At 38.1% G+C, this 12,342-nt stretch overlaps 1 protein-coding gene across 1 annotated transcript; it reads right to left on the bottom strand.

Annotated features, from left to right (window-relative positions):
- Nucleotides 1-202: 202 nt before the first annotated feature.
- CUNH3orf85 (chromosome unknown C3orf85 homolog) lies at nt 203-10,572 on the bottom strand. The gene is made up of 4 exons (XM_027681434.1): nt 10,441-10,572; nt 3,133-3,281; nt 2,850-2,935; nt 203-1,058 (listed from the first exon to the last, which is right to left on the bottom strand). Exons 1-4 carry the CDS (start codon nt 10,487-10,489, stop codon nt 980-982), a joined length of 363 nt encoding a protein of 120 aa, XP_027537235.1. The 5' UTR covers nt 10,490-10,572; the 3' UTR covers nt 203-979.
- Between the last annotated feature and the right edge of the window lie 1,770 nt (nt 10,573-12,342).

Genomic DNA, 12,342 nt, shown 5'->3' on the forward strand with positions numbered 1-12,342 from the left:
CTGAAATCACAATATGCAGAATCTTCTCTTGGGGGGTAAAAAGTGAGCAAAAGTTGCCTTCCTTCACCTACCCTGTTATTATAAGGTTACCATTATAAGGTTACCTTGTTTTACCCAACAGGTCCTCCTTGTTTATGCAGAAATTTTGACCAGGGTGGAAAAAGCTTTTAGTTGTTACCAAGATAATAACACACAAAAGAAATATGGCAGCCCAATCCTTTATTCAAAGATGTTCTTAAATAAGGTACAATAATTAATAGGAGCCAGGAAAATTCCAAACTCAAGAACTTGGCAGAAAGAACATTTGTCATCACCATTTTTTTTAGAAAAGGAGTAGTGAATGTTTCCACGAATTCCTAACTCCAAGGAGTAAGACAAAAAACAGCTCACAGTAGTAGCTGTGGATTCAGCTGGTTTGGGAATTCAAGACCAGGTACAGAAGTTTAAATAAGGAAAGCAAAGCATGGACATGAATGGATGTATACTACACTTCCTACTATTAATTTGCCCCCAGTACTTGAAAGAACAGAAATGCACCTGAAGTACAGAACTGTACATGAAGCACACATCTCTTACCCACCCAAAATGACTGATTTTCATTTCTTACTTGCCTCTCAGAAATGTAGCTAAAGGAAATGTTATGAAATAAAAATGTGGTTTTCAGTCACAGAAGCAGGAATGTACATTTCAGAACAATTGTGTAGTCAAAAAAAATTGTTTTACCTGAAAACACTGTATTTTTTTAAGCTCAATCTGCTAAAAGTTCATGATTGTTTTTGTTAAGCTTCTTATTCAATTTACCATGAGTTAGATCTTAGTTCTACTTATGAATATAAAATATGTAGTATTTATGCAGAGAATTAGTGTATTAATTTTGGGTTTAGACAGTTGGGTGAGATAAAGTCGTCTTATCAAATACATAATGGCAAATACATAACATGCCATATCCTAACATGGCCAGATACAAGACATGTAGGATTTAATAGCTTGCCCTTGTCTGTTGATGGAGGTGAATCCCAGACTGCTGTAGCAGGTCCACGTAAGATGGGATGTTGTCACTAGAAAAGATGGAATAAATTGCTTTTAGAAAAAAAAAATCACAAAATTAATTTAAAGATCCTATCAACAGCTTCAGTCTTCAGATTTGCATGCTTTTGCAAATGTTTTCTTCTGGAAGTACAGAACCAGATTCCTGCATATGCTGTATAGGCTTGCCATCTCAGAATTATCACTAATCAGGAACAATAAGGTTAAAAAGAATTGTTCTACTTTATCCATAATGGTTTTTGTAACTTCCGGCTTGATGTCTTTGCTGCTATATGCCTTCATAAAAACTCTGGATGCTAATTTCTGTCACATTAGCACTGGAAAATTTATTTCAGTCTGGGAGTTAACTAGCCTTGCTTTGAAATCATAAACATGCTTCGGTGGGAGTGCCTGTGAATGTGATTCTGTAAACTGGCTTTAATCCTGTCATACGGCAATTGTTAGGATTATCATTCTGGAGGCATAACTCATCTTGGAGTATGCCTGGCAGCTGCTGTGATCACAGCCTTCAGACACATGTATCCAACAACTAATAATTATACACAATTAGGTGTTTTCTATCCGAATAATTTTTCTGATGGAAAAGACAGTGGGTTTTTTTCCAGAAAACTAAGTGTCTTCAGGTAATTTCAGATCTTTCATAAGGCAGAAGTGAGTGCTGCTATCCAAGAAATCTCCCACCCATATCAGTATCAGAAATGATAGGAGAATAACCTGGTGCTTCCTTCAAGTTGCCCAAGGTTTAGCAGGAGGGTAGGGAAATCATGGCTTTCAGCTATTCTTTCCTACTTTGCTTCTGCTCAGAGTGAATGAAACTGGTGTCACCTTTTAGGCAGAACAGTCCTGCAAAGCTCAGTCTGAGACTCTCCAAATCAAATTCTTATCTTATTTAAAAAAAAAATCTTTTCAAAAGCCGCATTTCAAAAAGAAACTCACTTTCAAAAAGAATGTTACTTTTAAGTCAATTAAATTTAAACCACATTCAATTCAAAGTATATTATGAGAAGTTTACCTATTTCCCATTGGTAGTTTCAGTCAGAGTGATCAGATTGCTGTCTTAACAAGTATTTTAAGCACTGAAACTGTGTGAGTTTAGTTCTGCCCACTCTTGTCCATTTCAAGGGACTGCAGTATCTTCATATGAAAAGTGTTTCACGGGAATAATGTGTGTATTCTACCTCACACTTGTCCAACTAAATAATCTAGTAATTGTTCCTTAAATCTGACAAAATTTTGTCCCAAAAATGTGTACAATTTTAGCACAGTCCTAAACAATTTCTCTGTGACAGTTTGAGACACTTCATTTCATGTACTCTTGTGCAGATCTATAAATACTGCTTTTACCAACTGCTATGTCTAGTTCTCTTTTTGTGTTGCTGAGGTTTTATTCTACACTGAATAGAGTTTTGTTACTGAAATAGATGGAAGTTTTTATCTTTTATTTTTCTCCTCAGGAATTGCTTTCTGTCTGTTTTTTAAATCAACTATATTGAGGCAGTTTAGCTTCTGTGGACTTTTAAAAGGATATATATTCTTTAAGCTTTTACTGAGTTCTCCAAAGCACAATTAAAAAAGAACCTGTCACAATAAAAATGACTGCCTTTAAATAACTATTAAACTTGGACAGTAAAAACAAATCTTCTTTAATTTTTCAGGACACCTCTTATAATTGGGTCTTTTAATGTGTCGTTATGACACCATAAACCAATTGCCAGCACTGTTATATGGGTCAGTTTTACTTACTTAGGTACACACATACACTCCAAGCCTATGAAATGCCCTGCTGAGAAACCCCGTCGTACATGGATATCGAAGGTTTGAAGGCGAGAGGGTCCAAGTCCATGTAGTACTGTGCTGTGTCTCTCAAAGCTGCCCATGATTCACTAATCTGAAGTAGATAAAAACAGGAAAGAATATTCTCAGCTTCGATACTGAACAAATGCAGGGTGTGATTAGTGAGCAGACAGGAGTTACAGACAACTCCTGTGTTGATAAATCAGACAAATTTCCTCTTTTGCCCCAAAAGGATTTATGTGACGTGTTTCTTATTTTTAATAGATGCTGAAAGATGATGGAAGAAAATACCTGTTCAGCCACAGTGTCTGCCCATGAATTCTGGCTGCTGCTTGGGTCCCAGGAGCTCTGAGAATATAGTATGTGCCGTTTAAGTCGTAAAAATTGATTTGCTGATTCTTCTGTCAGAAAAGGTGCTCCAAGGACACCTGAAACAGAAGCTGAGAAATACTTGTAATATTATAAAAATATTTTGGAATTTGCACTTCAAAAAACATGCTTATATCCAAGGTACATGGGCTTGGACCTGTAGTTTATTTGATAGAAATCAAAGATGGTCCTACCTTAGGTTCTCAGAAAGAAACTTATTTTTTTAGGCCTGAAGTTACCAAAACAGATGCTCTAAATCATTATTTTGCTGTTGAATCCAAAGTAAATAAAGTTACAATCTAACTAAGGCATTAATTAATTTTTAATACAAGATTTTGTAACAAAAAATCCTCTTAGACTGGAATTGCAATAGTCTCAGATATACTGAGAAGCCTAAAGTTTTTTAAAAGAACCCTAAACCTACCTATGAATTTAACCACAGTTTCTAAACATCCTGGCTTATATATAGTATTTATTCTTATTAGTATCAGCATAGAAATTGCATACATGGAAATTACTTTATAAACAGAAGGTATTGCAATTCTAATCTTGTTATTGCATTGCTTCAGATAGCTTCTGATGTCACCACAGATGCAGAAGTACTTCTTGCAGATCTTCCTGAAATAACCATTCTGCCCAAGAAAAAGGTTTGAATTCCTTGTCAGCTTCATATGAAAGGCCCTGGTACAGGAAAAATCTTTTTTTTTTATTCTCATGTGTTTGAGATGTAACTTAATTTGGGGCTAAACTGGTTCAAAATAGCATATCAATTCAAATCACACCATTTTTAATGAACCATGATTAAGCTGGAGCTCGATACCTCAGCCGGGCTGAGACCACTGTCTGTAAACAGCTCTGCTCTGATTTAGTGAAGTTTTAAATGGACACCTGGGGGTGGCCTGCACATAGTTGGTAGAGATGGGCCAAGAACTTGTACTCCTGTCTGTTAGATCTTACCATAGGAGCTCAGCAGGACAAGCTATCACCTCACTCACAGCTCTCTAATGACCTTATTTCTGAATTACTATGGGGAAAATCTAACTGAGGATGTCAAATGTCTGCTTTCCTGTACAATGATCAGCTGAATCCAGCTCACTTGTAATTATTGCTGGCTTTCCTGATCACCCACAATATCATTGCTCATTAGTTTTTTAAATAGAAGAAAATGTATGCTGAATGCATAAAGGTAGAAGGTATGTGAGCTAGAGTGTTTGCTGTTCTCTTTCCCTTTATTTGTTCTCAATGCCAAAATTGCTATAAAAGAAGACAGGGAAAAGCTTGGTTATAAAGTAATGAACAAAAACAAAAAAAAGGAAATGAATGTGCTTGTCATCTTCACTCTTAACAGACATCAAATGGTACTTCAGAAAATTTACTTAGCAAGCAATGAGAGTCCCAGTAGTTCCTTCCTACTTCGGTTTCCTCATATTCCAAGTTACTATAATCATAAACTAGAGGTAGAAGTTTAAGGTTAGGAAGTTTTCAAGGAATACCATGTTCAAAAATGTTACCAACTCCATGGAAAAAAGTAAGTTCAGACATTTGGTGTGAAGACTCATGTGTGAACTGCTCTCTCCCTTAGGGAACAGAGGAATAGCTATTTCTGTACTTCAGAAAACAAGATTTTGGCCTGGGGAAGAAGAAAATATATTTCATGCATATGTCTATTAAGCTGCTATACTTCTATTCCAGAGCTGCACAAGAGAAAACTAAGCTTGTGCCAATTTCAATATTTCTCTGGCAATTTACTATTTTCCAATAGAAAAATCTATGATCTGTTAACTTCTCTTTAGTGAATTGTGACTTTGGGATTTTTTTTTTAATATTAAATATTTTGTAAGCTCATGATTACATTTCTAGACTGAGATAACTGAACTGGGATCAGAAATTGGCTCAGTAACAGGCTTCCACTTTTGTTTAAATGTCTATATAGTTAGTAAGATCCATTAAACATTAAATTTTATCACCAGTGTGTGTTCTGGCCTTCCAGATTTAAAGTAAACTGGAAAAAAAAAAGAACATTAAGCAGCTCTTCTTCTTGTGTTTCTTTTCCTCACTGCCAGCATCTTCAAAAAATGAGCTTGTAAGTCTGCTGATGGGACAGTGAGGTGTTGTCTTCACTACCGTGCTGCAGAGCTCTGTGTCTTAAGGGTATTATCTTTCAATTTTTAATAGTCTGCTCTGGCTGCACCTGTATCCAGTGAGAAATGCCATTCCCAACTATGCTGAGTATTCACTTTGATTAAAGTGCACTTGCCCACTCTGAGGAGAGGCAGGTGTGTCAGCTCTGCTCTTGGCCTCTCTTGTCACTGTTGACACCCAGTTCTTGTGCTCCTCTAGCGGCTCTCTCATCTCCTTTCACCTCTCACATTTAGCACCTGGGAGTAGTCTCTGTAGGACTTGTCCCCAGCTGCTGGGGCACTCCAAAGATGCATAAGTACCAGAAGAAATGAGGTAAGTGCCTTTATATTCCAGCTGATCCTTGAGGCTTAGCTCATTCTCTCTTCATTTTACTGTAAAACTCATTATAAGACTCTGAACAGGACAAAATTCATTCATCTACAGAAAAACTCTAGTGAGACCATTTATAGTGAAACCAGAAATAGCCCTGCTGGTCTTTCCCTGTGGCTGTACGGACAAAAAAGGTTGCATGTTTGCTTGTGTTCTGGCATAATGTAGACCTGGGGGCATCAGACCATATGTCCCCATCTGAGTAGCCCCTCTGAATACAGTGCATAGTCTTCATCAAATAACCCATGTCTTGCCTCAGTTTAAGTTCCTTGGACCGGGTGTAATTTTTCCCCAGCTTTTGAACATCTTAGTAAAATACTGTGGAAGGGTTTATTGCTCAGGTCAGTGTTTTATAAACACAGACTATTTAAGGAGGACTGCAGCTCTCTGTCTTGTAGAAGATTAGCACACAAACAAGGAGAATGGAATCTCAGAGCATCTGGATGTGAGACTAGAGGGAGTTAGGAGCAGGTGGGTAATGTTAATGAAATGGCTCACAGTGCATGAAGTTGAACTCCAAAAAGATGAAGAATTTCAAATTGTTCTGAAACAGTTAACTCACTGTGAAAAGCAATCAGAAATATTGTAAGTTAATGTTTTTATTCAATACCATTTTCCCTCTTTCTCTTAGATAAATATGTTATTTGAAAAGCACATTTAAGGGTAAATGGCCCAGTGGGAAAATAGCAGGAACGTGTGTGGAGGGTGAACTATTGCAGAAGTTGTATCAGCTGTTACTAGTTAGAATGTTTCCTTTTATCATCTCTTGAAGATTCATTCAGTGTTCTCATATGAAAAGCAAATTATAGAAAAATTGGCTGGTTTTAGCAAGCAGATGCTTAGCTCATGCAATTATTGCCTTCAGCAGATAGTTTTGTCTATCCTGCACACCTAAAGAGATTGTCCAGAGGGAAAACTATTAGTAATCATTTCTGCTATGATGCCTTCTGAGTATCTAATTTTGGATTACTGTGATCTGATATAAGACTAAACTTGAGAGAAGGGAGATGGTGGTAGAACCTTGGTATCTTTGTCAAAAATGAAAATGTTTATGTAGCATTGACTATAAAATCTGATTATGAAAAGCAAAACTGATTATGAAAAGGCATACTTGGAATGTCAAAATAAAAAGTATTACAGAATAGCAAGCAAACTGTATTTAAAATATAAAATCAACTTGGATAGATCTTAAATCATTGTGCATTAAAATCTCTTCATACTAGACTCAAATGGAAGCATAACTGTCTTGTGTAAGGATAGGTTTCTAGAAAGCAAGCTATTTAGCTGGGTGCAATCTTCACAGGAAGACACCCATTTCTATTAGGTGGATGTACAATGATCCACTTCATCACACAGTCAAAAAGGTGAGTATGAGATTAAATTTTGACACATTTTCCTGCTTAGGATCCTATTTAATTGATATACCTTTTCTTTTTTAAAAGCTAAGCAGCATGAGCCCTTGTGTACTTAGCAGTCTGGGGAGAGCAGGCAAGCCACTATTTACACGTCTAATGGTGAAGTTAAATGATAAGACAATCCTTTAAACTTGCTTTAGTACAGGATATGCTTTTGCTTCTCCTCCCCACCCAAGAAACTTTTTTGTCTAGTAGTATTTTATAAGTTTTAAGAATCAATCTCAAGGCTTGGGACCAAAATTTACCACTAGTGTGCATCTACCACAGGGAAAAGAGGTTTATCTCTGATTTGCTGTGATATCAAAAAAAAAAAAAGTGACAATTACTTAGCAGCACTTCAGTTACTCTCTGTGCACGTTGTTATATAAACTGAGACTATTTGTTTCTCCCTGGTTTCTGAAGACTATTGCAAGTTTCTGACAACCTGAAAATCTGTTGCTGAAGTTAATATCAATGGAATTTAAATGTCAAAAGTTTGCAATTGTTCTGGCTCCTATTCTTTTAGTCTCATAATTCTTCTTACTATCGGCTTAGGTGACTGCTCAAAATGTCAGCCCACAGGGCTAAGGCTGCAAGTCTTATCAGCACTTTAGGACAGAGCTTGGACAGAGACTAAACTTGGACAGAGCTAAACTTCAACCTTGCTGAGGTGGCAGGAGCTGACGTGTTGGGAACTTTGAAAAAGTAAATCAAATGCTGCAGCTCAGGTGTGTTTCTTAAGGTTAGCAATGGGGCAAAATGGACCACCTCCCCTTCATTCTTCAGCTATCTAACTTTCTAAATTTAAATTCACAAAGCCAGACTACAGAACTTGGGACGAGAACTCAGAATACCACAGCACAACAACACAAGTGCTGAAAAACAGGTGTGGAATTAGCTGGTTTTCTCCTCACTCAAGTATTTCTCCAGGTTATGTGGCACTTCATGGAAATCAAGATATGGTTCTCTGTCAGTACTTTGCATATATAGCTGGATTGCAGAAGGAATAGACTTTTGGATTCTGCAGGCCACATCTGGCCCAGGCACCACCTTTTTTCAGTAGAAAAGTGCAATTACATAAAAGTCTAACACCTGCATATTGCTTTTTCAAATGTTAAAAAAAGAAATTTGTGTATGTACGTTGGCTTTGTACCCCACAGTGTTTGGATGTTAACAGGCCTTAGAATAGAATTAATTCAGTCAGATTTGCTAATACCTACTGATTTAAAGTCACTGATTTTTAAGAGCTTCAACACTATTCATATAATCCAGTCTGAAATTTTGGTCTCATCTGTTTATTGTCAAAGCTTGAAGTAACGTAGTTTTTATTCTTTGACAATTGTAATTTTACATCACAGGACACAAGAGCTCTATGGTTCAAGAGATGAGAGCTCAGTCATTTAAAAGGCATTAGAGCTACAGCATCAGCCTCATTCCCTCATCAGCAAAGGCAGGCAAGTTACAGACACTTAAAGCAGAATTAACTATCGAACACAGTTCTGGTGTGATGCCAGGGGTCAAGAAAGTTGTCACATATGGGTAAATAGCAAGGCAATTTGGCAAAAATCCTAGATAATCCTAAGGAAGGAACTACTTTCACTGCAGCAAAGTATATTAGAAAAAGCATTGGTCCACTCAGTGGGTCCTGTTGAAATTTCCTTTCTAAACCCATATGTGACTATCAGTTTAACCTTGAATGAATGGGCAAGACAACCCCATCAGACACCCAAGAGACTTTAGTAATTATCCCAGTGCCAAGAGATCACCCTCATACTCCATCCCTTGCTGCTGCACTCTGTAGAGGCTAAAGAAAAAGGTCCAGAAAGCCTATTTCCAGAGATGTGACTGTGGTTTACTATGAGGAGTGATTTATAAAAGCTGAGTTGAGGGCATGATGAAGAGTCAGATTCTTATTGTTGCTGAAAGGATTCACCATTCATGAAAAACTGAACTGTTTGTGATCAATGAAACTTTTAAGAGTTCATTAAAAATCAGTAATAAGTAATTCTTCCTGCCTTTTGAAGAATAGGAACCTGGGAAAGATGGAAAACAAGACTACTTTAATCTGCCTTATGTCTCTTGTCTTTCCTAACAAAGTCTTCCAAAAGGAGGGGCAGCAAGCTGCTGTACTCCCAGCGTGGCTTCAGGTGACACTGCGTCATGGCGGCTTTCAATGGAAAGGAGGTGAAGTTCAAGATAGATAAGTACCCAGGAATGGTCCAAGTTCAGGTGCACAGAAGATCAGGAAGCACAAATAAGGGGAAAAGAAGGTTTCTAGGTTAACTCTAACTTGCAGGAGAGAGAAAGTCCCCTTTCCAACTCCTTACCTTCCTACAGAGTTTCACTGCAGCCAAAACTCAGGGTCACGTGACAAGGAAACTAATTCAGCCCAAAGGAGCGATTACACCTGGCTGTGATCCCAATTCAAAAAATACCTTTTTCATTAATTCATAATTAATCACTGGCTAATTCTGTCTCCCTCATTTTGCCTTAGCCGTTCACATCATTTATGTGCTGCATGTGTATTGGAGCACTCAGATCTAAGAAATGCTTTTAATGCATGCATGTGGATGGAGCATCTTTCTATGGTGCAGGCAATCACCTGAGAAGTCAACAGTCACTGCTTTGTTTGTTCTAATTTAGTGAGAAATAAATTAATCTCGCAGCATGTGCATCACTGATCATTGACTGTACCAGTGTGTGCTGCTTTGGGAAGAGCATGTGACAGCCCTGCCTCATCCATTTTCCCTCTGGTTCAAGTTTTATAGGTTGAGTCTTGATTGTAGGTGCCCTGGTTACAGGGTACTATGAAGGATCAGTGATCAGACAGCCTGAGTGCTTTAAAAAAATAGTCTCCTTAAGCCATTCAAATCAGGCATCCCAGAAATCACTTGCAACATAGATCATTTTGGGTCCTTATAAATGCATGTGAAACTGTTTCATGTAAACAGTAAATGTTGAAATCAGAATAATATTTAGGGAAGATTCCATAGAAACAGCATTAAGCTCTTTTTACAATTTTAACAATTCAGGAAGTTATCCTGTAAAAATGCCTTTCAGTCAGAAATGCATCCTCGCTCCTTATACATGAGGGTTGAGCAGTAAAAGGCTCAAAAGTAGTCACGAAGAGCAGAATCAAACTGTATTTCACAGAATTTACCATGCAATCTTGTGCTCACCCACTCTCCCATATGTCCCTGCTGCAGTGATTTCCAGTAAATTCTCTTCCATCAGTGCTGTTCTGGTGGTGACACAGAGGTTTTTGCCAGTTGACTATTTAACAAGCCAGAAGGGAATGACATGAGATAGGATGCCAGGTACTTACCTGTAAACAGCAGAGCAGACACCAAAATTTGAAACATTTTCAGAGACATGGCAAATTATTCAGAAAGGGTTTCCTTTGTAAAGTGAAGACACTGACACAGTTTTATACTTTGTTATCTTTAGGTTTATAAATCATTCACCAGATACGTGTAAACCATTGGTGCAGGCAGAGGGCAGGGTACAGTGCTTAGCTCAGGTTTGTCCTATATGCCTCTCTTTGTACACTTTGGACTTTGCAAGCTGAGCCTCTAATGAGCCATAATGTCTCATTATTGTGTGGATGCATTTACTTCTCCGTAAGTTTTATGATGCAAAATAGCCCATTAGGCTTGTTCCATGAGCACTGAACAGGCGAGCTTCAGTGTATCAGTCTTCTGCATGATTATTTCCCCTCATCCTGGTGGGTTTATAGTTTGGTGTGAATATGAATGGCATTTGAATCCACCTGCTCTGAGAGCAGTGCCAGTTTTTAGCTGTATAGTGCTTAGGTCGAGGAAATAAACATATGATAAAATTGACTGAAAAAGCACTAAGGTAGAAGGAAAGAGGGAGTTGGATTTCTGTCCTGAACCAGGCAGAGGTCCCAAGGTTTCTTGTTGCCTTCTGCTGGTTCAGGACTCTGTAATGTGGGACACTATGAGTTCATGCTCTCTCACCTTTCCCACCTCTCCAGATAACTGTTGCCTTTTTATGTACAACTCACTTGTTGGCAGCAGTTGTTGTACTGCAGACCAGTTTATCTTCATAAGCTCACCTACACTGATGATAACAGACCACAGAAAAGCTGAGCTTTATTGCACATTGACGTGAGTGATCATCACAGGCATGGGTGTACCCAAAGGGCTTTCCATGAGGAAATTAGACTCTGTTGACGTTACAGGTCAGGGACCAGACTCCACGCTGATGGGCAGTAGTACTTTATTCTTACATTCACAGTGAGAACCGTCCTGTCCAGACAGCGGATGGAGTAAAGGTTTGTTGAGAAGCAAAGGAGCATTTAGTTATGTAATTACAAAGTCTTATAGCTTTTTGTTATTACATATGGGTGGCCAGGAGGGGAGACTATTGAACAGCAGATCTAACAGTGTAATCCTTAACCTTGATGTAGGTCATATCACCACTTTAGTATTATTTTAGCTTTGTTCTAAAAAAAAAAATTAATCCATCCACCCCAGGTGACGAAGTACGCATGGAGGCAGGTGCTCTGCATTCTGGTGCCATGTTAACAAAAAATATTAATTATCCAAACTAATGATCAGTTTTCTCACCTCTGAGCTTCTAAATTAAATTTTAGATGTCAGCATTTTTGTGCACTAGCACAAAAGGTGTAAGGACTGGGACATTTGCCAATAGGTGACACAGATGGCTATGGCAGACAAGCTCTCAAGAACTGTAGATTTCCCAGAAATAAGTTCCAGGAAATCATACAAGTTATCCTTTCATCACACACGCTTTGTGGGCCATCTTCTCCAGCCTCTTACACACTTTTCTCTTATATGGACCCACCTTTCTACTGCAGTTTCCCTCCCACAGGGAGATTTTTCCTCACAGTTCCTGGTATAATGACTGGAAAAACATGTTGGTATGTCATTTTATTTTTATTGCAGTTATGCCTTCTTTAATGTGAAGCCTGCTTATAGAGAACAGTGCTAGGGATATGTCATAGGTAGAGAGACAATAGCAGCCAGTAAGACTTCACTGCTACCTGGAAGCAGATCACAGGAAGTTGTGCTGGACTGACAACACAGACCCAAGTCACCTACTCCTCCTAATTCATCTTAGGAAGCAAGAGAAAGAGATAAAGTTTTTTCAGGAACAGGATTTGAAAAAAGTGGTAAAACAGTTAAAGGCAACAGATCCCAATCGATCCTGAGTAAACTAAGTTCAGGCTCCCAGAATGTAA

Source organism: Neopelma chrysocephalum, unplaced genomic scaffold (genome assembly GCF_003984885.1).
Source record: "Neopelma chrysocephalum unplaced genomic scaffold, ASM398488v2 Primary Assembly neopelma1_60, whole genome shotgun sequence".
Lineage (NCBI taxonomy): Eukaryota > Metazoa > Chordata > Aves > Passeriformes > Pipridae > Neopelma > Neopelma chrysocephalum.